General features: G+C 42.5%; 1 protein-coding gene across 4 annotated transcripts; it reads left to right on the forward strand.

Moving 5' to 3' along the window:
* Positions 1 to 27,363, forward strand: LOC118793954 (choline transporter-like protein 2). 4 transcript variants are annotated; one of them, XM_036552054.1, is made up of 22 exons: positions 1 to 193; positions 12,081 to 12,129; positions 12,504 to 12,577; positions 13,104 to 13,188; positions 13,295 to 13,379; positions 13,678 to 13,794; positions 14,314 to 14,374; positions 14,722 to 14,848; positions 16,774 to 16,857; positions 18,449 to 18,561; positions 18,718 to 18,849; positions 19,458 to 19,557; positions 19,980 to 20,072; positions 20,588 to 20,672; positions 21,194 to 21,456; positions 21,699 to 21,793; positions 22,235 to 22,338; positions 22,527 to 22,600; positions 22,706 to 22,776; positions 23,799 to 23,887; positions 24,061 to 24,145; positions 26,601 to 27,363. In XM_036552054.1, the coding sequence occupies exons 1-22, from the start codon at positions 157 to 159 to the stop codon at positions 26,708 to 26,710; spliced, it is 2,133 nt and encodes a 710-aa protein (XP_036407947.1). In that variant the 5' UTR covers positions 1 to 156; the 3' UTR covers positions 26,711 to 27,363. The 4 variants fall into 4 exon arrangements, with proteins under 4 accessions (XP_036407947.1, XP_036407945.1, XP_036407948.1 ...); XM_036552052.1 differs by lacking the exon at positions 26,601 to 27,363 and adding an exon at positions 24,778 to 26,164; XM_036552055.1 differs by lacking the exon at positions 1 to 193 and adding an exon at positions 8,520 to 8,780.
* Positions 27,364 to 27,423: the final 60 nt, after the last annotated feature.

Raw genomic sequence — 27,423 nt, forward strand, 5'->3', positions numbered from 1 at the left:
ATTGGAACTGTTTCGTAGAATCCTGTAGTCGCAACTCTAGTGGCACCGATGGGCTAGGGAGCTAGCTGTCTGCGGTGTTATCCGTTTTCTTCCGAGAACTCGCAGTTATGAGATATCTGCTGTTAAAGTTCTAGCTCACAAAGAACCGGGCCCATTATGGAATTAGAGGAGAAGAATCCTGACTCCAAATATGGTAAGGTGATTATTTATAAAACGGGATACAAACATTATTCTTTCTTTTGGGTTACATAGCACCTGGCTAGTTCATTATGCACATATTTATTGTTTCACTGTCGTGTGCGGTGGACAGAACCGAACTTGAAACAATAGGCATGAGATGGGTGCGGACATTCAGCGGTGCCGTGGCTGGGTTGTAGAATCGATCACACGTCTGTAAAACATTCTGACTTTGAGTACAACAGCGGGATTCGGATCTACAGTGAAACACACTCTTATCCCTGCGTTAACAGCTGGAGTAACGGGAGTGGAGAAAGCTTTCTGTTTGAGCTTTCTCATTAATACGAGGAATCTAGTTATGACCAAAATATTGCAAGTTGTGTAGGGTCAAAAACACAATTGGGTGATACGGTGAATTTCTGACCATTACTTTGTAGACTATCTGGATTGTGTGGGTTCGTTTTTGCCGAGATCCAGCGCCCAGATGTGAACGCTATTAGTTAATGGAATCTCTCACCTCCACACCCTGCTGCCACTCCTTGCCGATATTTTTGTAAATTAATTCCACGCACACTCCATCATAGACCAGCACTTTAGATCTGAAAGGTAAGGATGAAAGTAAAGGAAACGCTTTAGAGTTTTTTTTTATTTTTTTATTTCAGCATATAAAACACCGGCATAATGCCGACTGATATACGCAATATTAAAAGTGGAAATTAATGTGCGCAAGAGACATAGAATAAGCCCGTGTTTCCCAACCCTGCTCCTGGAGGCACACTGTCCTGCATATCTTCTATGTATCCTTCCTGCTTGACTAAATCAGGTGTGCTCAGCTAATCAAAAGTGCCACTGATGAGTTCAGTCAGGTAGGTAGAGCAGGGATAGATAGAAGATATGCAGGACGGTGTGCCTTCAGGAGCAGGGTTGGGAAACGCTGGAATAAGCTAAGTATCTTAAAGATTCATTGGTCCTGGTGTAGCAGAGGGGATGTCATCATCATGTGGAAGAACATGCCAGAGAGTTAAATATAGATGAGCTAATTAGAGCATGCCTGAGCATAGGGCTGCCAGTGATGTTTTCATAACAATGCAGACTTAAATAATGCATTGCCATTCCATGGGAATCCCAGTTGTCCCTCAGCTTTAACACCATGGCCTACAGAGCTCCCAATAGGTTGTATATAACGCATCACAAAAGTTGATAAGGAAATCACACTACATTAGACGGAACGAGGAGACTAAAGTTTATTTAGAGATTTTCCCCCCTTTCTTTTTTTTCTTTAGCTCACTTTTTTGCTCAGCCTTTTCTCTGGCCTTGGACAGGGGGAGTGCTTTGGAAGAGTGTAGATGGAGGGTAGAGGGTAGATAGAGCTGAGAACAGGAATGAACTGTAGCATGGAAGCGTTGGTGTGCAGCTTTTTGCTGGAGGGGGGATTACTAAGGCAATAATACCGGCTGCGTTCATCACACCAGACGTATGTGGTGTTAGTGCAATCATTGTTCCATGTGCCAGATGCCCATGATAGAAACATTTTTTACCCAGGTCTTAACAAGAGTCTGACTATATCGATTTACAGTAATGGCAGTATTCCCCTCTACCTGAACATATATTTAAAAGGATTATCTGACATTTTGATTTTTGAGGCTAGTGTTTGCTGTCACACGCAAATGTCCATTTCCACATGTTAGTAGGTCATACAAGTGGATGTTTGTAATGTCAGCACTAAAATAAGCAGACAGAGTACATTCTTAGACACAGACTGTTCTCCAGGCTAAAAATATGGTATCTATAAATGTGTGTTACTGGGGCACATGGTGGTAGTGATTTGAGGGAGATTGTGATGGGGAGGTTTGGGGATGTTTCTGAACAGTTTTATATGTCAAACAATATGTGAAGACTTGTCTGGGAGAAGATGAACACACGGTAAGATGCAGGAGTACAGGAGCTCTGGAAACTGGGGAAGTTTCCAGGGTGGATAACACACTGTGTCTCTCCAGAGGAGGCAGGGCTAGGATGATTTTTGATCTTATAGGATGCCAGGAGGGAAGCTGGGCCAACCAGCAGAAGTGGGGGAGAGCATTGAAAGAGCTGTACACAACAGAGATCACTAATCCCGTGGTTCTGCCTCTCTCAGGAGGGCTTAGTCCAATAAGTACTTCACTGCTTCTACCCTCATGCTTGAGTTAATAGATTTAGTGTGACTCATATCCATTGCAAATCATGGGTTGAGACAGCAGAAACTGAAAGAGGGAGAGCGTGGAGTAGAGAAAATGAGAGAGAGGGAGAAGACAGACAGAAAACATTGAATGTGCATGGTAAGGACTCACACACATTTTTATTGGTTAGGGTATGGCTTGAAACATCCCCTTGCTCCCTAGTATGGTATTGCTCCTACTCCCCACAGTGCAGAAGACAACCTCAGTTACATTATACCACCTTTTGCTATTTAACAGTTTTGGACATTACTGCTGCCTGGGTATCAAAGGGCCCTTAATATGGTTTATTCTTTTACTGTGGCTTTGCTCTGAGTGTGCTTAGGAGATTGGTGTTCAGCCTCCTGGGGTCTGGGCTCAGCGAATGGCTTACTGAACCACCATGCAACGGGACACCAGGGCAGGACAGAAACACTGCAATGTTACAGGTCTTCTAAACCAACACACAAGATGGTCCTGTAATTTAGGAATCCTGACAAACACATTACATCCACTCACAGAAAACAGAGACCTTCCTGCTGTGGTTGACACAAAGGCACAGGGCGGGAACTTGCAAGCAAAGCTTGCCTCATATTATTAACCTTTAATTACAGCCATGCACAGTGGTTACTGAACCAGGCCTCTATGACACACAGCCTCAAATCACACATAAAACTGTAATGCAGGTGTTGTGTGAAACCTGATCTGGGTTCTGTCCCAGCCTCTCCCTATTCCTGGCTGTGGGCTCCTGTAGACCACAGGTTTTTAGCTGTTTGTGCAGCTTCAGATTGGAGGCCCTGCCCAACTATAACTTTTGCATGTCCTTTCCTTGGAAAAGTTGTCACACAAACAGAACTCCTGTTTGCTTGCCTGCTGATTTAGAATAAAATTTTATAGTTGAGGATGGGATGGATTTGATGACTGCATGGGGACTGTCTAAAAATTCCCCTCCTGAATCTTTGTTTGGGACTAAAGTAAATGTATACAGTAACTAGTCTAATTAGTCTGCTTTTAACTAACCTTACATTACAATGTTATCATTTAGCAGACACTTTTTTTACATAGGTCACAGTTTTATATGTTATCCATTTAAACAGATGCACATTTACTGAGGCAAATGTGGGTTAAATACATTGCCCTGTTCCTTACCACTATGCCACACTGCTACTGAGGTTTTGCTTCTGTATGGTTCCGTTCCCCCTTTCTAGATGCTGGATACAAATTTCACTGTTAGACAAGAAAACATAAAGATAGGCTTTTTGTTCAGAAAATTATTTATTTAGACACTGGAGTCCTTTTTAAGTCACTTAGGGAACAGTCTGAATGGTCACAGAGTTCACAGTGCTGCCAAATTTAGGAATGGAATTTCAAACCTAGGGAGACCTATGGGGAGTGCTCCTAATCTTGCACGGATTCCAAATTGGCTCCACCCCTCAAGACGCAACCTGTCATGCTGTATCAAATTGACAGCCCACTGTAGCCATGCTCCGCGCTGGTTATCGTGTTACAGTGCACAATGCTTGTGCTGTCTGGAGAGTATATTTGCTGCTCGCTGTGAAAAAAGGTTTCGTTATTGCTCTGAGTATCTGTTTATTCCAGGTATGGCTCTATTTTTTCCGGTTAACAGATGACAGAAATGTAAAGCAGGACATTTGCATGAGAAATTCTAGGCAAGACACTGAAAAACAGGATGTAGTTTAGTAATGACAAACTGGACCATGGCTAGAGCCAGCTGAAAAAACACTCAGATGCAGTAGTGTAATGTACCACATGGCGGAGGCTGAGCACTGGTGGACCAGATGGTGCTAATCAAAAGCCTACAGATATCAGTCACATTCATTGGATTGGATTATATATTCTTTTATTTTTAGATAAATATTAAATGAGGGTGTAAATATGATCGTTTAGCCATTTAGATTGAAGATGCTCCTGTGATAACTAAAGTTTTTATGGGTTCAGCCAGTTTGACCACAGGCTTGTGAAGGAGAACCTTCACCTGTCCCTCAAAACTATTAATTGTTTAATTGTGAACTTGTTAAATGTCTTCAGGATCTTTGTCTTTCTAAGTGCTCATTTGTCAATAACTGGGCTCATTTCAAGTCTAATACGTCTAGCCAGTTAATTGTTTCATTTTTACTTGTCAGTTTATAATTGTCTGTTCGTAGTCAGCCATTGGTTAACAAGTTTCACCTGCCTAATCAGGCTTGTTTACTTCAGGTGTGTGGCTGCAGTGCTAGGAGACTGAGTTGGTTTGGCTGTGTGCCCAGGCTGGTTCTTTTGTTTGCTGGGCTTTTAATATTATTGTTTTTTGTAAGTTTTGCTCCTTCTGTTTAATTTTTTTGTGGGAGGTGTCAGCCAGCTTCTTCACAGGCTGAGCCCACAATTCTGTTTAGACTGTGTGCTGCATGTTACATTCATTATTCACACAACACAATCCCATTCTCCTGGCCTTGTGTCTCTCTATTTGTAATATGATTGGCCTCAGTGCTGCTGAGGAGCATGTGACCACAAATCGAAAGAAATCCAAGATCCCCCCCAGTTTAAAAAGTCATGGGTGGATAAATCCAGGAAAATGTATAGAATCAAATTTTATCTGTTGTAGTTTTTATTTGAGCTTTGTCACAGAGCACTGTACATATTTTCCACTGGGAATCAAAAAATCAGAAAATCCAGGCCAATTGGGAGACTGGAAACTGTAAAATAATTCCTTGACCTTCTGAGGAGTTGGTAATACTGAATATGGTGCAATATGTAACATTGAAATAACGTGAAACAGACATTAGTTCATTGCATTAGTTCCATTCTACAGCCAGTGTGGTGGGCAGGGGATGGCATGGTGGCCTCAGGAAGGCTGTGAATAGGGATCATCCTTCTGACAGTAGACAGTGCAGTGTGGTCCAGGCATTTTTTTTTGGTGTGGCTGGTAAATCAGCAGGTGGTGGTGCCACAGAAGCCCTTGCTGCTCAGATGGGAGGAGAGAGAAGAGGGGAGAGAGAAAGGGAGAGAGGGTAGTCATAAATACTATATAGACATTGCGATATCAGGAGACAAGTGGGGGTGCATAAGGTCCGTCTAAGCACCCCCATAGCGCCAGGCCTGTGCTATTGTAAGTGAATATTCCCACTCTAGACATCCACTAGAGGCACTGCTATCTTCAGTGAATTTTCCAACCCTAGAAACCTGTTAGACTTGCTGCTGACATAAGTTAGTGTCTGTGGGGGGATTTTGCTTTCAGGCGATGTCCCCTGATGTCCACCGTTGTTCCCCAATGGTGGAATGAACTTCCACACTTCATCTGTTCTGCTGAGTCCCTCTCTGTCTTCAAGAAACATCTGAAGACATAGCTGTTTCGCTCTCACCTGAGCACCTGTAACACTTCCCCCTTAAAGGAGCATCTGATGACTGAACTAGCTCCTACTAAACTATAACATAAAATTTTTAAAAAATCTAATGGTTTAATGCACTCGTTAGTTCTACCTGCTAGTGTGTACCTTGATTGGCCAACCTTTGAAACTTTGTCATGCAGTACTTCTAATATTGTTTACTCTGTATGGGTTTTCGCTTGTGTTGTATTTTACCTCGCTTGTAAGTCGCTTTGGATAAACGTGTCTGCCAAATGAATAAATGTAAATGTAAATGAGATATACACAGAGACAGCAGCTGGATACTGTGGCCAGGAAGCACTTTCATGCAGAAGAGGAAATGTCACATGACATTGCTGAGCACCTATCATTAAAGCCCTTAAAGGTATTATTACTGTTAGGGAAGATACTTTAAACATATCTCACTTGAACCCTTTCTTTCCATGCTGGGACTGATGTGCAATGTTACATTACATTCATTTAGCAGACACTCTTATCCAGAGCGACTTCCAACAGAAAAGAACATAAGTGTATCCATTCAAGTTGAATGAGCAACAGTGTCAGACCAGGCTAACAACACTCCCAGACCAATGAGTGTGAACATAATACTATTCGAGTCCTACCCTAAGTTAACTTATGCAATCTGACTAGGCAGTGGAAGCTAAGTATACTATCATACGTCAATCACCATAACACAGAATCCAAAATACATCACAGTACTACACATAAAACAAACAGCAAGTACTAGGGGTACTAGAGGTAGCAGGTGTCAGGGGGCAGGGACTGAGGTGGAAGTGGAACTGAGATACAGTCTGAAGAGGCGGGTGAAACTGCCATGAACTAGGTTCAGGAGAAGGTTGCTGACATAGTGGTGTGTAGGTCAGAACACAGGAGTCAGGTTTCCGGTTCAGAACTTTATTGAGTGGTTGCAGATTTGTATAGTTGACAGTGTGTATGAGTGTGTGTGTGAGGGTGTGTGTGTGTGTGTGAGAGGCCACCTTACAGAGAGTGTTTGTTTGTATGTATGTGTTTGTTTGTGTGGTGTGTGGTTTCATAAGCAAAGATGCACACAACAGCACAACAATCTGTCCCCAAGAGTTTGCTATTCCCAGTTTTGGGTGTGCCTGTGCCTCGGATTACCTGTGTGGGTACTGCTGAAGGGGAGCAGCAGGAAATGTTTGGCCAGGTTTCAACTGAGTTGTAAACAAAAGGGGCTGTGAGAGGTACGGGTTGTCTGCGCAAACTGAGGAAAGCAAAGGGATGGACAAAGGGATGTGGCCTTTTTTAACAGTGGGTCTTCAGTCTGCGTCAGAAAATGGCCAGTGATTCCACTGTCCTGACCCTCATTCCACCGCTGAGGGACCAGTACAGATAGGGATTGTGTCAGGATGGGACAGTTGCCCCATGGTTGCAGATCGTAGTGATCTTGGTGGAACATAAGGTTTGAAGACCAATCGTTGGTATGTGGGGGCTGTCCCATTCACTGTCCTGTATGCCAGTACCAAGATTTTGAACCTGATGTGAGTGATAAAAGGAAGCCAATGAAGTGAGGTGAGGAGGGGAGCAACTTGACTACATTTAGGGAGATTGTAGTCGGGTAGCTGTATTCTGGATTAGTTGTAGGGGTTTGATGGCACAGGCATGTTAATGCTGCTGACTGAACTAGAGTAAAATATAGTAAAGTATAGTAACAATATAAATGAGTATAGTAAAATATAGTAGTGATAAAAATGGACTCCAGAGAAAGTCATATATTTAATGGAGAAAAAACAGCTGACATAATTTTGTGCAAATGTTGCAAAAACGCAGACACGTAATCATTTCCTCATCAGTTTCCATGTTTTTTTTTCAAGCTTGCTTACACAAACATAGGTAAATAATTTTGTAAAAGCTTAAATTTGCCAGTCCTGTAATGTTGAAGTAAGGGGCAGCTGATGAATGATGCTGCTGAAATGGATCTTGATGGGATCTTGTAGGCAGAGGAGTCAGGTACAGAACTTCCATGTGTGTTGCCTGAGGCCTGCAGAGAGAGCACTGAGAGACCAACCTTCAACCAATGATGAGATCACATGACTTTCTGCCTACTGTGGTATTACCCAGTCTGATGGTCAGTCAGTTTTACCTGTTGGAAAATACCAGCTATCATTGTGAGCAGCAGTGGAGTGCAGTGGAAACAGTTTGTGTGATGGGGCTTATATACGTCCTGTGTTTCACATTTCTCTCATTTTAAATGACAAAGTGATGAGTGGTCAGATTACCCTTCTGTGTTAAAAACTAAAGCACATACATCCCTTTGTTGCACCAAACAGTAGTGTTTATCCATTGACAGCAGTTTTATTCGATACATTTACTGAGCAGGTATTTTGCATTTCCTGTGTGTTTTTCCTGTGTGTATAAATAAATAATGATTTTTGGAGCAAAGTGCATGCTACACGTTCATAATTAGGCACATAGTCAGCAGGAGAGAAGCATGGTGCATATGTAAGCACAGTACCTTTGCAAAAGTAGCACAGTTCAGATGATTCAAACCACTGTGCATATTGTTGCCAGTGAGTGGGCAGGGCTAGCATGTGTGTTGCTGCTAATTTGAGAAAAGCTGTGTTTCCACCTCTCCCCCATGCTGCCCCTCCCACTCCACTCCCCTCAAGAGTGTTCCCACCCCTCCCCCGTGCTGCCCCCTCTCCTCCATCACTCCCCCCAGGTGTGTTCCCACCCTTCTCCCTATGCTCAGGTGTGCACTATCTGCCCTCCCCCCTGGAGACAGACACTGAAAAGGAGTAAAGAAAGGTGGAAGAGAGCTTGCATGAGGGAGAACAGAAGTCCAGAGGCAGTGGTAAGAACAAAAGGTGGAGAGTAGCAGGACTGGTCTGACCTGTTTCTCTGAGATGTGCACAACAGTGGCAGGAAGGAGGAAGTGAGTCAGAAAGTTAGAGGCAGCGTCAGCTTGGAAGGAGAGGGAAGAGAGAAGTCACTTGTTCAGGTGATTGGAGAGCCAAACCACCGATTGCTTTGAAGATGGCAGAGGAAGGAGAATTTTACGGAAAGCATGGTAACCTCTTTTTCAGTTCTGTGCTGTTCTCTGTGCTGTGTGTTATCAGTTGTGACACACTGGATAAGTAATCAGTGGAAGGGTCTGTTTGTGTGTGTGCTCAGGGTTGAAGGGGCTCGTTATGTGTTCAAGGAGGTGCTGTGACCAACAGGGTCCTTTGACGAACACACACAAAAAAAAAAACGGAGCTCCACTATGCAATGCTGAGTTCAGTCTGGGTGAAACTGGAGCTGCATCATGACGAAATTGCAAGGGTGTTGGCTGAACAGAAACCCTGATAAGCCAGCAGGTGTATGAAAACAAACTGAAAAAAACTTGCATCAATATGTTTCTTGTCTGCGAGCATATTTGCCTGCACACTGTATATAGTGTATTTTGGTTTTAGAGAGGCTAAATTCATGCATTTCTCTTGCATTTGTCTGTAGCTGGAGCTCAAACTTCCTCTGGTTGAATACGTGAAGAAAAAAAAACTGTTGATGTTTAAACTATGTGCTCCATTTTGTATAAGTGATAACAAACTTGACCCAAAGCTAAAAAAACTTGATGGATTGCAGGAAAAATGAGTTGCTGTTCTTGGAAAACAAATTTCAGTTTAATGGAAGTCAGTTTATCTTAAAGAAAATGGGGATCTTTACTCAGTCATCTGAACACAGCTTGGTTTATTTCACTGCTGTTATTCTCACAGTCGTTGTATATCCTAAACCATGATGGTTTCAAATTATACATAGCAGCATGAAAATGTCCTAAACTGCAAAAAGCTGAGCACAAAACATAAATTTGAAAAAAAAAGAAAACCGAATCAACAACACATGCTGCGCCTTGAAACGACTCAGCAGTTTGTAATATAGGAAATTAATACATGTATCTTCAGTTAGTATTTAGTCCTTGTATTTAGTATTTGTTTTCAATTTGTCTTTTGTTGTCAGAATGTATTGAAACCACTAACATGTAATTGCTTTGCATTTGGTCTAAATATGTCTAACATTTCTTATGGTGTGGGTCTGTAAGTCTAAAAATAAATCTTCCATACAGAGAACTACCTCTAGGCTCCAGGTTCTGAGCTAATGTTTGTTCCATTAATGTGCCTTGTTTTTGGTAATCATGTCATCATCCCATATATCTCTTGTGGTCCTCTCCCTACATCCAAGGACAACCAAGGAGGGCACATTACATTATATTACATTATTGTCATTTAGCAGATTCTCTTGTCTAGGGTGAATTACATAGGTTACAATTCTTACATGTTATCCATGTATACAGCTGTATATTTACTGCGGCAATTTTGGGTTAAGTACCTTGCCCAAAGATACCACAGCAGTGCCCCAACAGTGAATCAATCCAGCAACCTTTTGGTTAAAAGCCCTGCTACTTATAACTATGCCACACTACCGTGCATTATATAAACACATATTGCATCCATTTGCGTCCATTTGCATCTGTTTTTACTGCCGACAAAAGGCCATTTGCAAAATATTATTTCTTTTTCCTTATTAATGTATTGACATTTCTTCATTTATTTGGTACATTTATTTATCCAGAGCAACGGACCAAGCCTTCATGGTGAGATGGTGATGGTGCAAATATTGCAGCTCTTTGGGTTTGTTTCTGTCTGTGCTTTACATTATTAATGCACTCTGGTGTGGCTGTGGAAATGGTTTGCAGCAGGCTGCAAAGGCTCACTTCCCTGTGCAGATTTTCATGTCAGGCCAAAGCTGGTGTGTGTTTGTTTGTGGTAAATATTTTATAAAAGGGTCAAAATCCAGGCAGAGTGAAAAAAATAAAACTCCCACACCTTATGACGTGGATGCCTCCACCTCAGGTCTGACTGTGCAGCACACGCATTCCTCTCCAAACAACATGACCTACTTTAACTCATGTAAATTCATATCCCTTTCACAACAAAAAAAGCTGTCACACACAGACAAGTTGTGGCTGTTCCTGCTCCTGTGTGTGTGTGTGTGTGTGTGTGTGAGTTATGCTGTCATGTGACCTGGAACTTCAGGGACATGGTGCTGCATGGTTTACCTCCCTGTCTTTGTGCATTCATATTTCAGTAAGGCCTCCTCCTAGATTTTGCAGAAGATGAACTTGCCTACTGAAATATTGCAAAAATTAGGCATAGTAGAGTATATAGGAAATTTAGTTAAAACATCTATTTTATTTAATAAGTTTTTTTTTAATTCCTCAAACTTTTGAATCTTAATTTACTTTATGTGGAAATCATTACCAGTGTGTTTACTCCTTGTGAAGAAATTTTTCTCTCTTTGAGGAGAATAATAGTAATATAATAATAATAATAATAATAATAATAATAATATAATAATAATAATAATGATATAACTTTATTGTCCACAAATGTGGAAATTTGTCTTTGGCTCCACAGGTGGTAGTTAAAAACACAGACACAATAAATACAATAAAACATAGTTAATAAATAGTACACATACACGAAACAGACAGCAGTATAAATAAATATGGATTCCATATGAGTGGCCTATTGTGAGTTAAGCAATGTTATTGCACTTGGTATGAATGATTTTTTGTAGATATTCTTAGTTGCTGTTGTGGCTCTATAACATCTTCCTGAGGGCAGTTTAATGAATTCTTTGAACAGGGAATGTGTACAATCAGACACGATTTGTTGGGCTTTTTGCCTCATCTCTGTCATCAAGTGTGTCCCAATTGTTTCTGGTCTCTCCCAATAATTTTACTAGCCATGCTTACTATTCTTGCAAGTCTGTTTCTGTTCTTAGCCCCAAGATTCCCATACCATGTATGCATATTAAAGGTCAATACACTTTCCACAAGGCTAGAATTAGAAATGGATAGAAGAAGAAATAGTGTCTGTGTATCATCACATCTAATCTTGGTAAGCAATTGAACAATTGAATTTTACTTTACCTAAAAAAGATGCATTTCCATTTGTGTTTGCCCTCTGGTGGGAAAGATGAGTAAACAGCTGTGTTATCTGGTGTAGATGGACCATCTCCAAGCAGCAGCTTTCAGGGGTGATGGTACTGAATGATTAATTCAAAATATCCGAACATAACCTTGTGAAGTAGCTGTACAATTCATAAATACTTGCAGTCGTTTGTTTATAAGGAGGAAGGAAATTCACAGGAACATTTCAAATTCAAATTGAGGTTTCACTTTCATCATATTCAACAAATGTTACAATTGAATATTCTTTCACCTGTGAAGGCAGTGTGCAAAAATCTCTCAGCGTTGTTTTTACAATGTGTCAATATGTGTGGCGCTATTATGAATGCAGTGTTGAAAAACATCTATTTCTTTGCCTAGGGGAGCCAAGAAAATATGACCCCAACTTTAAAGGTCCCATTCAGAACAGGTGAGGGAGAGCAGGTGACTTCATGCTCATTTCTGTTCCTGTGTTGCTGTCTCTGCATGGTCCTCGCGCCGCCATGTTTCCTCTGTGCTTGTTTGCATGGTCCTCATGCCGCCATGTTTCCTCTGTGCCTGTGTTTGGTCCTCAGGCCGCCATGTTTCCTCTGTGCCTGTTTGCCTGGTCCTCATGCCGCCATGTTTCCTCTGTGCCTGTTTGCATGGTCCTCAGGCCGCCATGTTTCCTCTGTGCCTGTTTGCATGGTCCTCAGGCCGCCATGTTTCCTCTGTGCCTGTTTGCATGGTCCTCATGCCACCATGTTTCCTCTGTGCCTGTGTGTATGGTCCTCACGCTGCCATGTTTCCTCTGTGCTCTTGCAGGGGCTGCACGGACATCATCTGCTGCATCCTCTTCATTCTGGCCATATTGGGGTACTTTGCTGTGGGGATTCTGGGTAAGTGATATGTAAAAAGAGGAAGGTTATAGTCATGAATGTAATACAGAGATTTAATCCTGTGTCCTTCCAGGATTTTCTGAGTATTTATGAGGGCATTTAGAACTCAAGTCTGTCACACTTTTTGCCTTTGCACTCTGACAGGTCGAACAGGTGGTATGTGCTCCTTTACCTGGTTTTATTCAAGAGAAAGACGTATGCATAATTTTAGGACAAGGTGTTTACAGATAAAAGGACATTTTTGGACAGTTGATTGCATGCAAGCAATGACTGTTGGTATAACTACTATAACTTCAAAACAATGTACTAAAATTAATAACTGAAAGTAACTGCAAGGTGTCTGTTAATAAGAGAAAATTGAAGTGTGCCTCAGGGCAGTTCTAAGATGCAAAACTCAGAAAAAATGTTTGGCATTGCTGCCTGCTGTAGTTTCAGAGTCTTAAATATCTTAACATTAGCATCAGGCTCCAGTCAGATAGAGTACTGTAAATGAGAGAAATCTGCATGTTAACTGCCTCTCCCTCAGCCTGGTCTCAGGGGGACCCCCGGAAGGTGATCTACCCCACAGACAGCAGGGGACAGTTCTGCGGGCAAGTGGGCACCCCACTGGAGTAAGTACTGGCCCACTAATCCCTATAGGATTAGTCTCATGGCTTTACCGTACATGATAGTCATACAGCCTCCGTCTAAGTGTGTGTGTGTGTGTGTGTGTTGCAGGAAGAAGCCCTTCCTGTTCTATTTCAACATCATGAAGTGTGCAAGTCCACTTGTGCTATTGGAGTTCCAGTGTCCAACCACTCAGGTCAGACCCTCCTGCTCTTTTCCTGTCCTCTCTTCCCCTCTCTCTCTCCCCTTCCTCTCTACTCCATCTTTGCCTCTTCCCCCCTCCCCATCTCTCTCTCCTCTTGTCTGTCGGTCCTTTCTTCGTCCCATTCTCTCCTCTAATATTACCTTTATGGATTATTATTAGGCATTGTAGCATTTCATCCACAAACTGAAGGACATGCACCTGTCACAAGATTTGGGGAGGTTTAGAAAAGGTTTAGTGAGGGTTTAGTGCCCTACCCATAAGCCCACTGATTCTCTTCCTGCACCATCAGATCTGTGTGGAGAAGTGTCCTAGCAAGTTCCTGACCCTCCTGGAAGTTTACGGGAAGAAGGATGACCTGGACACCTATGCCTCCTACTGCAAGGATGGGGTCGACTTCTCTAAAATGGTGAGCAGGAGATATACAGTACAAGTTTATTAATGTGATTGATAAGCAAACCCTGATATTGATTCAGTTGAGGAAATCTACCAGATTCATTAATATGTTCTCTTACCTTACTGAGACCAATTTTTTGTTTTGTTTTGTATTGACTTTTTCCATAGCCATTGATTTGTAGGAGACAAAAATATGGCAATCATAGTATTGTGCAAGTCATAGATAGAATTGCATAGCATTGTATTTGTATGGATATTTCATGTATTTAGGGTTTCTCAATTGGCATGAAATGTTCATCATGCATTATGGATGGCCTCGCAGGAATCTAGGTATGAAGAGACTGTTTAGTGATAGAATCCTGGTATTAGTCTAGACGGAAAATGACACTGGCTATGTGTAAAAACTAATTTTAATCTGGTATGTTAACTGAAGGAGGGAAGGTTTTTTTCTTGTGTGTTGGGTTTGTAGAGGATCTTATGTGAGGGGTTCACTTAGAGGAATGGTGTGCCATATTATATTCCCTTGTTCTAGAGTGTTCCTGAGATCCTGAAGCAAGGCCTGTGTCCTGCCATGCTTACCCCCAGCAAACCTTGTAAGTTCCTGACTTTATCCAGCATTACGATCTTTCAAGGCTTGAAGGTTTATTCAGCATTGCTCTCTTTCAAGGCTTGAAGACTAGACTAATGTTCCAGCAACAGCAAATGTTGTGCTGTATGGTTAGAGGCCCTAGGCTGGGCTCCCCCTTCCTTGAAAACCTGGAAAATATTTTCATCCTGGTAAATCATGAAATCTAAAAAAATCATAAAAAGTGAATACATACTCCACTCTTCCGGGAAACCTGTTGAAATATAGTCATTGTATTTATCCTAAACATCATGATAAAGTCATGGAGAATATAAATGATTTGATGAGGAGGGTCCCTTTGTCCCATCTCTGCAGTCACACGGCGGTGTTTTCCTGCCCTCGGGACACAGAAGGATGGTGTGGTTGTGGTGGGGAACAAGACCACGTTTGACGATGGGGAGGGGAACACAAGAAATGCTGAGGACCTACTGAAGGGGGCCAAGTGAGTCTGGAGGGCTTTAAACTAGGCCTGCGCGATATGAGGAAAATCTGCAATGTGCGATAACATTGTTCAATATTGCGATGACGATATGACTTGCAATAAATAAACAAATATTGAAGTGTGCATATTAGCTATACAGTTCCAATATCTTTCTGCTTTAATAGGTACACTGCTAACATAGACCCGAACATTGAATAGTCTATGCCCACTGAATATTAAAAATTATAGAAAAATATTAGAAAAATTATTTTGAACATGCTTTTATTGAACAAATTGCACATGAATACCCAGCCAATTAAACAGAACATTAATTTAAATAAGACATTATAACTGCTCCTGCTCCCTAAATATTTTCTTTTAAACCAGAGGTTCCCAAATTCTAGGGCCAAAAATTAATGTTGATTTTAAATGAAATTACATTACGTTAAAATGTATTATATTTTATAGAAAATTAGGATTCTAAATCTAAAATAAAATTTCAAAATAATAAAAACACTACTGTTAAGCAGATTAAAGAGTAATTTTATTAATGTGCATGATGATTGTCAAAAACATAAAACATCCATATGCTTCTTTTTGGGAGCATAAACATATTTAAAAGGAAAGACACCTTTCTGACAGAAAGTGCATGCAACTTAATGTTCTGAAGCAACTGAAGGTGCTTCAGAAAATTAAGTTGAAAACAGTCGTATTGTCCACCTTTGTAGTCGAGTGGAAATTTGATTTCAGCTTGAAAAATTGACAAAAATATAAAGTTAAACATCATAGTGACAAGTGACAACACTGAATAACAAATCATTATTGGCTATTAAGTTTACACTGAGCAACGTTTAAGCTACACATCATCACAAAATGCCCCCATATAGTAGCTAATGAGCCACAATATCAAAACTAAAATTAGCTTCTCATTTCAATCCAGTTTCAATTACGTTTTATAGTAACATTGGCTAACCAATAACACCAACAACAGATTATTGGTCAGAAATGCAACAGAATCCACTAACCTGGGCTGCCAGGTTTGGCATAATTATTTTGCCTAATTGGTAGTGATTTCGCACGGACTTGTATGAAATGGAAATAATTTGGTTTCCTTACTGAGATCGCGTCAACTTAACAAAATAAAACATGCATTTTATCCATCAATTTCACTCGTTCCTGCATAGAAATAGCCACGGTTTGTTTCCACGGTTAGCAGTTTATTGTAAGTAAACACTTGGAAAAGTGGTGTTTTAGTGCTTTTTCCAAAGCGAACCTTGCTGGGAATCGGTTTTGATAGTGTGTAACACGATTTCAGCTTTTTATGTGACGTCACTTGAAATCAGACTGGCAACTTTGTCGAGAAGGCCGACTGTAGTTTATCACAAAGACGCTTCTTTAGTGCATTTTATTTCCTATTCAACCAGCGCTCACTACACTCCTGCTCTTTCCGCTCATTGGTGGAACATCAGTTTTAAGGGGTGCGTCATCTTATCTGGAAGAATGTGGTGGTGGGAACGCATAGCTCATGGCGGCCCTGTGATAGGTCAAATGTTCGCATGCTGAGTGTGAATGCATGGTGCGTGTAAATAAAATGATTCTTCTTATTCATTGCATTTCAGGCAGTCTTTTGCAGTGTGTTTATCACGCATGTTCATATCGCGATGACGATGAAAATGCGATTTATGGGTCAGCACTACTTTAAACTGTGTGTGTGAGTGTGTGTGTGTGAGTGTGAAAGAGTGTAAAAGTGAGTGTTGTGTGTGTGTGCTCATGCATGCACATGAGTGGTTGTGTGTGTGTGCATGTGAAAATATGTGTGTGTGTGTGTGTGTATGGGGTCAGGATGTTGAGGTGATGTACAGTCAGACTTATCACAGTCCGTAGGCAGTAAGGGGAAAGAAAAGAGCTTGTTGACAGTAGTCAGATGACACTTCTCTTCTTTGCAGGCAGGCCAATGTGGTTGTGGAGGCCCGGCAGGTGGCCATGAAGATCTTTGAAGATTACACTCGGTCATGGTACTGGATCTTAATGTGAGTGTCAGATAGGGTTGGGCGATATGGAACAAAAATCATATCTCTGTATTTTTATGCTGAATGGCAATACACAATATATATCTTGGTATTTTCTATGAAGTGGGCTAAATGTTCAGTTGTCAAAGCTACATGTGAGATGTCACAAGCACTTTTATTAAAACAGACTGTGATAAAAATAAAATGGAAAGACGGGGTTTCCTTCCCTGTTTGAAATAAACCAGGTTTTCTGTGGAAGTGTGGACCGCGCTGTGTCTCTCTCCATGTTGCAGGAGAACTTGTGAGCAAGTAGGGCTAGGCGATTAATCAAATTTTATTTTCAACTAGAAAAGTGACCCAGCAGCAAAAATGTGCTAACATATATGAGACGATCAGTAGGATGTGGCTAAGTGGTCCTAGGGTGTTGCTAGGTGGTCACTAGAGTGTTGTTAGGTGGTGTCCATGGCGTTACTAGGTGGCTGCTAGACTGTTGCTAGGTGGTCGCTAAGGTATATAAGGTGGTTGCTAGGGTGTTGCTACATGGTTGCTAGGGCATTGCTAGATGGTTACTAAGGTATATTAGGTGGTTGCTAGGGCGTTGTTTGGGTGGTTGCCAGAGTGTTGCTAAGTGGTTGCTAGGTGGTTGCTAGGGCATTGTTGGGTGGTTGCCAGGGTGTTGGTAAATGGTTGCTAGGGTAAGCAATATGGTCGCTGTGGCATTGCTAGGGCGTTGCTGGGTGGCTGCCAGGGTGTTGCTAAGTGGTTGTTAGGGAAAACAGTATGGTCGCTGGGCGTTGCTGGACGGTTGCCAAAGTGTTGCTAAGTGGTTGCTAGGGCGTTGTCGAGTGGTTGCCAGGGTGTTGATAGGTGGTTGTTAGGGTAAACAATATGGTCACTGCACATTGCTAGGGCGTTGCTGGGTGGTTGCCAAAGTGTTGCTAAGTGGTTGCTTGGTGGTTGCTAGGGTGTTGCTAGATGTTTGCTAGGGTGTTGCTAAGTGGTTGCTAGGCGGGTGCTAGGGTAAACAATATGGTTGCTAGGGACACACCCACCTTTGGTGAGTGTTGGGTCACATGATCCAAAGCAGCATATCAGGTCCTGTGGCTATTGGTCAAATGGTGACCGAGTGGTAAGACTTTGAAAAATGAATTGAAGTCAATGGGAGGATGGAGGGATGAATAAATATAGTCTCTTTCTATATCTCATTTGAAAATATATCGATATACCTTAAAAAGTCAATACCAATTGTTGAACCATTACCAATGGTTCAGATGAGATTTGATATCAGTGATTTAATGCCAAAGGCACTCAATCGATTGGTAGGGGACACAATGCTGTTCAGCAACACATCAGATATGTATTCCATACCATGCTTCCATACATCCAGTGTTCTTTCTTACTCCCTCTCACACCCATTTTGTGTTTTTCTCTTTTTTGTCTTTCTCTGTTAAATTCAATTCAGAATGCTTTTGACTTTCAGCCTGATATCCAATACATTGTATGTACATTATGCCAAAAGCATGACCAACAAAAAAATAAGAAGATTACAGAAGAAATAAAGAGTCGTCTTGAGAAATTAAGGAGTCCTTCCTCTTCCTCTCTGTCCCTGTAGTGGCTTGGTGCTGGCTATGGTTATCAGTCTCATCTTCATCGTCCTGCTACGCTTCCTGGCAGGGATCATGGTGTGGGTCATGATTGTCCTGGTCATCCTGGTCATTGGATACGGTATGACATCTCTCTGACACATGTCGTACCCCCTCCTAGTCCAGCACTGTGCATTTCTACCTGGCACAGTAATTCTGTTTGGCATGCATTCTCTCATCATTCTGCATCTCTGCTCCCTGCCTCCCCCTTGTGGCCCTCCCCTGAATTGTGCATCAGGGATCTTCCACTGTTACATGGAGTACGCCAGCCTGAAGGGGGAGCCTGGAGCGGATGTCACCCTCCAGGACCTGGGCTTCCAGACGGACTTCATGGTGTACCTGCAGATCCAGCAGACCTGGCTGGCCTTCAGTAAGTCCTGCCAGCCCCCTTGTCCAATGTCACTGCTGGTGCTAGCTCACTCATGCCCCTGAGACAGGAGGAGACCATAGGGCTGCGGTAGAGAGATCATGCTATGTAATATTATACTAAGGGCAGAATTATTGGCATAGGCAATATAACACAAGAGGCAGGGTTATCAGGCAGTGAGGCAATGAGGGTGGAGTTATTACATCACATTGCAAAGTGCAGTCACTATTTAGCTTCCCATGTGTTTGCGATTTGTCTAATTTCCTCATAGTGCTGGATATGACAAATGGGCTGTCCTGCTATCAGCTCTCATCCAATCACATGACTAAACCATTTCCTCTGCAAAGATACTACTTTTTATTTTTAATTATTTTGCACAGAAACTAAAGCATTTATTGAAGTGAAGACAAACAGAATTATGATTATGGCAGGGGAAACAGGCCACTAACATAAAGGGGTTAATAACTAAGGAAAGGTTGTACCTTTGAATAAAGTTTTATGGGATAGCATGAAGCCCTGGGGTGTTGGTAATGGATGTAGCATGAATGTGCTCATGCATGTGGTTGTGCCTGTGTGTGATGGTGACCAACCCACTTGGCTCTCCCCCTCAGTGATCATCCTCTGCATCCTGGAGGTGATCATCATCCTGCTGCTCATCTTCCTAAGGAAGCGCATCCTCATCGCCATTGCACTCATCAAGGAGGCAAGCAGGTAAGGCCTGTGATGTGGAGTAACCATGGTGATGAGGGCTGTAGTGACCAGGGCATTGATGATAATTGTTACTATAGCTATGATTTGAACTGAGGATAATTATGATAGTGACAGCAGTGATGATTACTATGATGATAATGATTATGACAATGATTATTATAATTTTGTCAGAAATGGTGGTGATGATAATGATGGGGATGGTAATGATCATGGTAATGATGATGATGATGATGGTGATGGTGGTGGTGATGATATTAGTGACATTGGTGATGATAATGATGGAAAAGGATGCAGACATGTATGAGTGTACTCTGGATTTCTCTGGAAGAGAGCTATATTGCTAATATGTCCTGTAATGCTAAAGTTTTGGCCAATAAAGCCTGTCGGGACATTACTACCATAGAATTTTTTTTGTTTTTCAGGGCAATTGGTCATGTGATGTCCTCACTGTTCTACCCTCTGCTAACCTTTGCTCTTCTAGCTCTGGTCATTGCATACTGGGCAATCACTGCTGTGTATCCTTTATGGCCCAATCGCACAGATGCTGCCAGGTGCACTACATGACACCGAAGCAGAATTGTTCTGGTTTACTGTCTCCATATGAATATGCATGAAGGGGAGTTGCCAGAGATAATGCACATAACTAGCACCATAACATCCTGTGCACAGAGGTGAGAAATGCGGGAACACAGAGAAGACAGGCTGTCTGTGGCTTGATGCTAGGGTGTGGGACTCCATGTACAACATGCTGTAGGCTCCACTTTGTCACCTTTTTAGCAGCTGCATCACTGTAAGGGAGCAGGGCTATTCTGTAGCTGTATTTGTGTGTGCTGTTATGCTCACTTTATTTTCAGAGCTGACTGGCAGGGGTCTGAGGGGGGGGCTAGTGGCATGTATGTTAAACTGATCAAACGGTCCAGTGATCCAGCCTGAGACACAGCGTTAGATGAAGACTGGCATGCGTGCCAAGCGAACAGGTATCTGTGCTCTGTGTTGTGCACATACTGACTTCCTGAACTGACATGGTCAGCTTCCTGTCTACCTCGAATGTGGCAGTTTATAAAGTATTCAACGAGACAGCCTGTGAATACTCCTACAGCACCTGTGACCCCACGGTGAGTCCCTTACAGCCACAGGACAATGCTGAAGACTGAAAACTGGCTCGTTATACCCCTTTTCCACTGCAGAGCTGGAAACAGGCTTGCTAAATAAAGCCTTTTCAGATGCAGAGCTGGATTAAGTGACATCGCTCAGAAAAGCGCCCTCTGGAGCCAGTTACCTGAACTGCAAAGGTGTAGTCCAAGGCTGTGGTTTTCTCCTCCAAAAAAATCTTCACCCCACAATAAGTCTGTATGCCTGTGTTTGTTTGCTGTTGTCAACATATTTCTTTAGTGGGGCAGCATGGCACTATTGTTGGGGGAGGGGTCCAGTACTCAGAATGACCTTAGATCCCCTGTGATCAGTCTCAGGTTGGCATGATTATGAGGCTTTAAGGGCAGACTGTAGTTCTTTATGACTGGCTTCAACTGGAGGCACAAGCACGTGTAACCCCTGCAGCATAGGGGAAGGAACAACCAATCAGATTGATTCCTCAGTGGAGTGTCCTACTACTAAGAGTCTGCCACATACTCCCCAGACCTTCAGCACCTCCAAAGTGAAGACCGAGTGTCCGGACTCAGAGTGCATGTTCGCCTTCTACGGTGGAGAGACTTACTACCACAAGTACCTGATCGCCCTCCAGTTCTACAACGTCTTCCTCTTCTTCTGGTGTGCTAACTTTGTGACAGCGCTGGGTCAGGTGACCCTGGCAGGGGCCTTTGCCTCCTACTACTGGGCCTTTAAGAAGCCGGATGACATGCCTGCCTTCCCTATCTTCGCTTCACTGGGCCGTGCCCTCAGGTACTGTGGTATCTGTGTGTGCATGTGTGACTGTCCAGCAGTTTATGGCAACCATGTCATGTTAGTAGTCATTTCCATAGTTTGCTCAGTTTTAAGCATACTTTTTATAATTGTCTCTCTATTTTTTCATTGGTCTGTTTGTATTTTGGGACATTCAGTATTAAATGTGGAATTGTAGCTAAGCATGAAGGTGAAAGATGACGGGATGTGGAGACGTGACGCTGATGTTTCTTTGTCTCCAGGTATCACACTGGCACCTTAGCCTTTGGCTCTCTGATCCTGTCCATCGTCCAGGTTATCAGGGTCTTGCTGGAGTACCTGGACCATAAGCTCAAAGGTTAGGAGCTCTGTGGCCCCAAGCTGTCTGTACCCTGCGTCAGTCTCATACTCAGAGACTCGCAGTGATGATGGCTTCCTGTTTGCCTAGCCTTATTAGCAGACTCTGACAGTCAGTAACGTTTACCACGGTAGCCCTGCCCTGAGGGTCAGAATTTGCAGCCTGAGTTTTTTTTCTCAAGTTTAATCAGAGGCTTCTTTACTAGGTGAAGTCTTCTTCATAAGAGTCTACACTGTATTCCCTGTCTGCCCTACATTTAAACAGCAGCAGGTGGTGCTGATTATTACGTTTGCTTGTACCATTGACTGTGGTGCTAATGACTATCGGTGGTGGTGATGACTGCGGGTAGTTGTAATGACTGTGGACAGTGCTGCTCACTGTGGTTGGTTGTAATCACTGTGGGAGATGTTGATGTGTCTTGCTTGTTTTCCCTACACTCAGGGGCCGAGAACAAATGTACCAAGTTCCTGCTGTGCTGCCTGAAGTGCTGTTTCTGGTGTCTGGAGAAATTTATCAAGTTCCTTAACAGAAATGCCTACATCATGGTGAGTTGTTGTAAAATTAATGCAGTACACACAGCAACACAATATCAGGCATTATGACAACAACAGACATGGTTGTGAGGGTATGAGAGGAGGTAAGTCTTGAATTTGCTTTTTGGCTAAATGTGTGGTGACAGTCCATGATACACCATCAAACCCAGCCTATGTGCAATATCATATTCTCACTGTAGGTGGCAATATATGGCAAAAACTTCTGCACCTCTGCCAGGGATGCCTTCCTCCTCCTGATGAGGAATGTGATCAGGTGAGAGCCAACGCATGCATCTACATGGGAGGTGCTGTTTTTATCTTGGTCGCAGGTGATCACCCATTCCCTTCATCGGTCACATGTTCCTCTGTTACTCCACAGGGTGGCAGTCCTGGACAAAGTGACCGACTTCCTGCTGTTTCTGGGAAAGCTCCTCATCGTCGGCTCTGTGGGTAAGCCATCAAATCTGCGTACCTATGTTGTAATTGTGTTTGTAATTGTAACTGTAGTAGTGGTTGCTCTCAATAATGCTGCTAATACTAATCTCTTGACATTTTAAGTAGGTTTGACACTGGTGTCTAATACACTAGGGTATCATATAGTTAGATTTTCTGTTGAGATTTTCTTAAGTGAATCAAAATGACAGCATCCTGTCTGATAGGCTGAACCCTTTCGCCCAGGTTTGAAACTATTCATGCCTTTCATCAGCAGTGACTGGGAGTCCATAGTGATGGGCGGCAGTGTAGCATAGTGGTTAAGGAGCAGGACTCGTAACCGAAAGGTTGCTGTACCCTTGGGCAAGGTACTTAACCCACAATTGCCTCAGTAAATATCCAGCTGTATAAATGGATAACATTGTAAAGAACTGTAACAGATGTAAGTCGCTTAAAGCGATAAAAGCGTCTGCTAAATGAATAAATGTAAATGTAAAATGAAACAAATTTGTCAGCCAAGGTCCCCTTGTTGGTCCACTCTCAAAGCCCTGGTACTTGCTTGGGTGCCTGTGAGTTACTCTCACCTGTGCAATAACATCAGGAGGATGTCCAATATCAGGAGGATGTCCAATATCAGGAGGATGTCCACCTATCCTCCAAAAGGGTTTGCCTCCTAATATGGGACCTGTATGTGAAAAGTATTCACAGTAGTTGTGTGTGATTCGGAGGATTGTACTGACCTCGCCCAGTGCTCCAATGTGTTTTCAGCGGTTGTCATTGCAGTAATGACAACATTAGTAATTGCCATTTATATATTTAATGTTGGATGAAAATGGGAAAATGCAAACATAATAAATGACCACAAAGGTCTGCTGAAATTGTAGGTTGATACTATTGCTCCCCTGTAGGTTATTTTGTTAAATGTAAATAACTCAGTTTGTCTTTAGCACATCCTTATATCTTGCTTGAAAATATTCAAGCTCTGGTGCATTGAATGATACTCCCCCTCAAGCATCCTTTCTGCTTTTGCTGCTGTCCAGGAATCTTTGCCTTCTTCTTTTTCTCTGGGAGGATAAAGGCTATTCAGGAGACAGCCCCCACCCTCAACTATTACTGGGTGCCTATTCTGGTGAGTGAAAGCCTCCACACCTGTGTGATTGGCTTTGGTGAGTGAGAGCTTCCATGCCTGTGTCTGGTTGACCCTGCAGTCATACACGCTCTAATGTGTGATAGAAAAACATGCTTCCAAAAAATGAGTAATATCCCATGCAGAATTTACCCAGTGTGTCTCTCTTCGCACAGACCGTGGTGGTGGGGTCCTACCTCATTGCTCATGGCTTCTTCAGCGTCTACGCCATGTGTGTGGATACTCTGTTCCTCTGCTTCTGTGAGTAAATCAAAACACAGCAATATGAGTACCAGGAAATACTAGTGAAATACTAGTCAAGGGCATCTTTGGAGGCTGATACTAGAATTCTGTAATTACCCAATTTATAGACAGAGTAAAGGCAAAACAGTAGTCTCCACAAATAAGCTGTCAGCCAAAGTCTCAGTTATTTTTATCCAAGATTATCACCCGACCCTGACCAACTGTACTGGTGTAGCATGTTAACTGACTGTCTGGTGTGTGTGTCCCCAGCTTAAGAGATTAATGATACTCACATGCTCACTGCCTATGTGTTGTGGAGAGCAGTCAAACATGCTGATTTCAAACTCTCCTTGACTGGGTTGTGGGAAAGGTGGAATGAACCATTTCACTGCTGTTTGCCCTAATGCACTCATGGCCAAATCTCACTTCTAACCTTAAAATAACTGGAATGCTTGCGGGGACATGTGTTGGTTTCAATTCTGACCTCTCTCTCTGTCTCTGTCTCTTCCCCCCCACTCCCCAAACTTATGTCTGATGGGTCACGCTATTCTCCTACCTTCTCTCTCCTCTTGCACCGTGCTGCCTTGCAATAACCAAATGGCCCTTGCTAACCCCTCACATATGCGCACACATACACACATGCACGCAAGGTGAGGACCTGGAGCGCAATGACGGGTCCCCGGAGAGGCCGTATTACATGTCACCAGAGCTCCACGACATTCTCTCTGTGAACAAGGGGCCAGAGGAGTCGGAGGAACCCCAGGGAGTGGAGCCATCCCCCCAGTGGCAGGATGGCAGAGAGATACAGCTACAGCAACAGCAGCACCTGCAGATGCAGGAGCAGGGGGAGGGGGAAGGGGAGGGGGAGGGGCATACCCAGCAGGCCCCTCAGGAGTAAACGCACAGGAGCAAAGATACTATTGACAAGATCTGGGACAAGATCTGTGACTCTGCTGTGTCTGGTTGTTTCCTACCTGCACACACAGACTTATCAGAACTAGAGATATGATACCTATTTTCCCAGGGCGAACTTATTGAAAACTCTTCATGTTCATGAAATTAGCAAAATTCCACAATGACATACCATAAATGCATGCCATACTATAAAAAATATGATATATGGCATTTTGGCAATTAGGAAGTATTGTATACAGGTATTAGATGCCACATGTGTGCAAAGGTAGGCAGAGAAAACTGGAAAACTGCATGTGCTTGGTTCGACCACTAGGTAGTGTTCTAGTTGTTACTGTCTACATTTGGGCAAAAGATGTAGGCTGGAACAAATCACCTTTAATAGAGGTGGTTTTCAGAATAACAGGCCAATTCTTAATGAAAGGATCTTCAGTGGAAGAGTTCAGCGGAGAGGGATATCCAGAGAACACCTTCTCAAAAGTCTCCTTACCTCCAAAATGCTTTGCACAGACTTGGTCAGAAGGTCTGACAGATTATTCGTATGTGCTGTGACTTTATATCTAAAAACAAAGCCACAAAGCCAGAACACTTGTCAATAGTCTCTTTGATTTAAGGGCTCAAAAAGTGAGGTAGCTTTAATGAGTTACAGGGTATGCTAATGCTTTTAGACTTGTTTGTTTTGTTTAGAGGATGAATATGTACATGTGCCTGACAACTATTATTCCTATGTATGTCTATCGAGTATACATGCAACACAACTACTTCTACGATACCATGTTTACAGTTGACAAGCTCACCAAGGGTTAATGCTTACCCTTTCTACCCGTTTAAACCCTTTAATGAAACTAAGCCAAATGCAGGTTTTTTGTAGAATGAAATGAATGTGCAATTCCTCTGTCGCTCATGGTCCATGTTGTGGCTCTCAGAAAGAGCTTTCCAAATGAATGCAATTGAACACCTCCTTGCCTTGTGCTTTCTGACTGACGATGGGGGCTGTGCGTCTGCAACGCCACCTCCTGGACTCTTCCAGTCCTGCGACACTGTGCTGTGAGGTGTGTCCACTCTGTACCGCATGCCATTAATGACTCTCATGCTTTTTACTAAAGCTGCTTTTCTTTCTCTGTTATTTACCTCCTTTAATCTCCTTGTATTTCCTTGTTGCTATGGGTGGGGGGTGTATGGGAAAGCAGGTTTTGGAATGTTCCATTTTATCATGTCTCTAATTCTGTCAAAACTACATGTGGCTTGATTTGCCTACTGTATGTCCAAGCAGCTTAGAATGGCTGCACTGGGAGATCATTTTACTCTTGCGTGAGTCCTTCTGTGAGTTGTTTTTGTCGTGAGGACGACAGTCTGTGCTTAGACTAAGAGCTGTGAAGTTGTGGTACATGGTGTATGTGTGCTTGTCCTGTGGGCATGCTTTAATGTTAGTTTGTGTCTAAAATGGATGACAAATATTTGCTATTGAGCATTACATTTTCTTTGATTCTTGGCATCTCTTTTCCTCTACCTTCCTCATTCCCTACCTTTACTCTTCTTTCACTTCCTTCCTTCCTTCCAGTGGAAGATTTGGAGAGAAATGACGGAAGTGCAGAGAGGCCTTACTTGATGCCGGAGAGCCTGCTGAAAGTCCTGAAGAAGAACAACGCCAAGCCCTCTGAGCAGTCCTAACACCACATGAGACAGCCATGATTGGAGGAAAAGCTCTGGGGGGCGCTGCTGACATCCTGATTGGCTGTCATATTTATACATAGTATAATATGACAAGGTCAACCAAGGGTTTCAATCTAGACTCAATGCCTCTGTCAAATTTTAAGTGATATCAAGCATTCAGAATATCGCAAATGCCACCAAAGTGAATGAAAGGCCATAATTCAGGTATAGGTGTGTGTAAATGCAATTCAAAAAGAGTATCCTTTGTTTTCCTCTTGGCTAATTTATATTAGCAGTATACTAATGTATGACGCTCCTTTGTCTGCAGAAAAATAGGAGCCCATTTAATGGGATGATGTGGTCACTGCCAGGTATGATGTCAGATATAATTGAACTGTTACATGGTCATTTTGATATTTTATCTATGGTTTGTTACAGAAAATGGGTTTATAATTAATTTTATAATTAATGATCAGTTATCATTGTGAAAACCCTGACAAAGCTTTGCAATTTAATTTCATAGGTGGCAAATTATGCTCAGTTGCAGCCAGTTTATATCTGTATATTAGGCAGTGTATTTGTTATGTATGTGTCCTGAGCTTTGAGTGTTACCATTACCAAAGCATCTGTGTAGAGACCTTGCAGTCTCTTGAGGTACAGCCATGCTGGAATTGCACATGGAATTGAACTCTATTAGTCAAAAAGATTGTTTCCATTTTAAAACTGAAAAT

The sequence above is a fragment of the Megalops cyprinoides genome, chromosome 19 (assembly GCF_013368585.1).
Source record: "Megalops cyprinoides isolate fMegCyp1 chromosome 19, fMegCyp1.pri, whole genome shotgun sequence".
In the NCBI taxonomy this organism is placed as follows: Eukaryota; Metazoa; Chordata; class Actinopteri; order Elopiformes; family Megalopidae; genus Megalops; species Megalops cyprinoides.

Bases quoted from the DNA above. Each gene is read 5' to 3' on its own strand.
- LOC118793954 (XM_036552052.1), top strand. From the start codon at position 157: ATGGAATTAGAGGAGAAGAATCCTGACTCCAAATATG. The intron at 18,850-19,457 runs GTAAGTCCTGCC...TCTCCCCCTCAG, and splicing joins GCAGACCTGGCTGGCCTTCA to TGATCATCCTCTGCATCCTG. The intron at 20,673-21,193 runs GTGAGTCCCTTA...CATACTCCCCAG, and splicing joins ACAGCACCTGTGACCCCACG to ACCTTCAGCACCTCCAAAGT.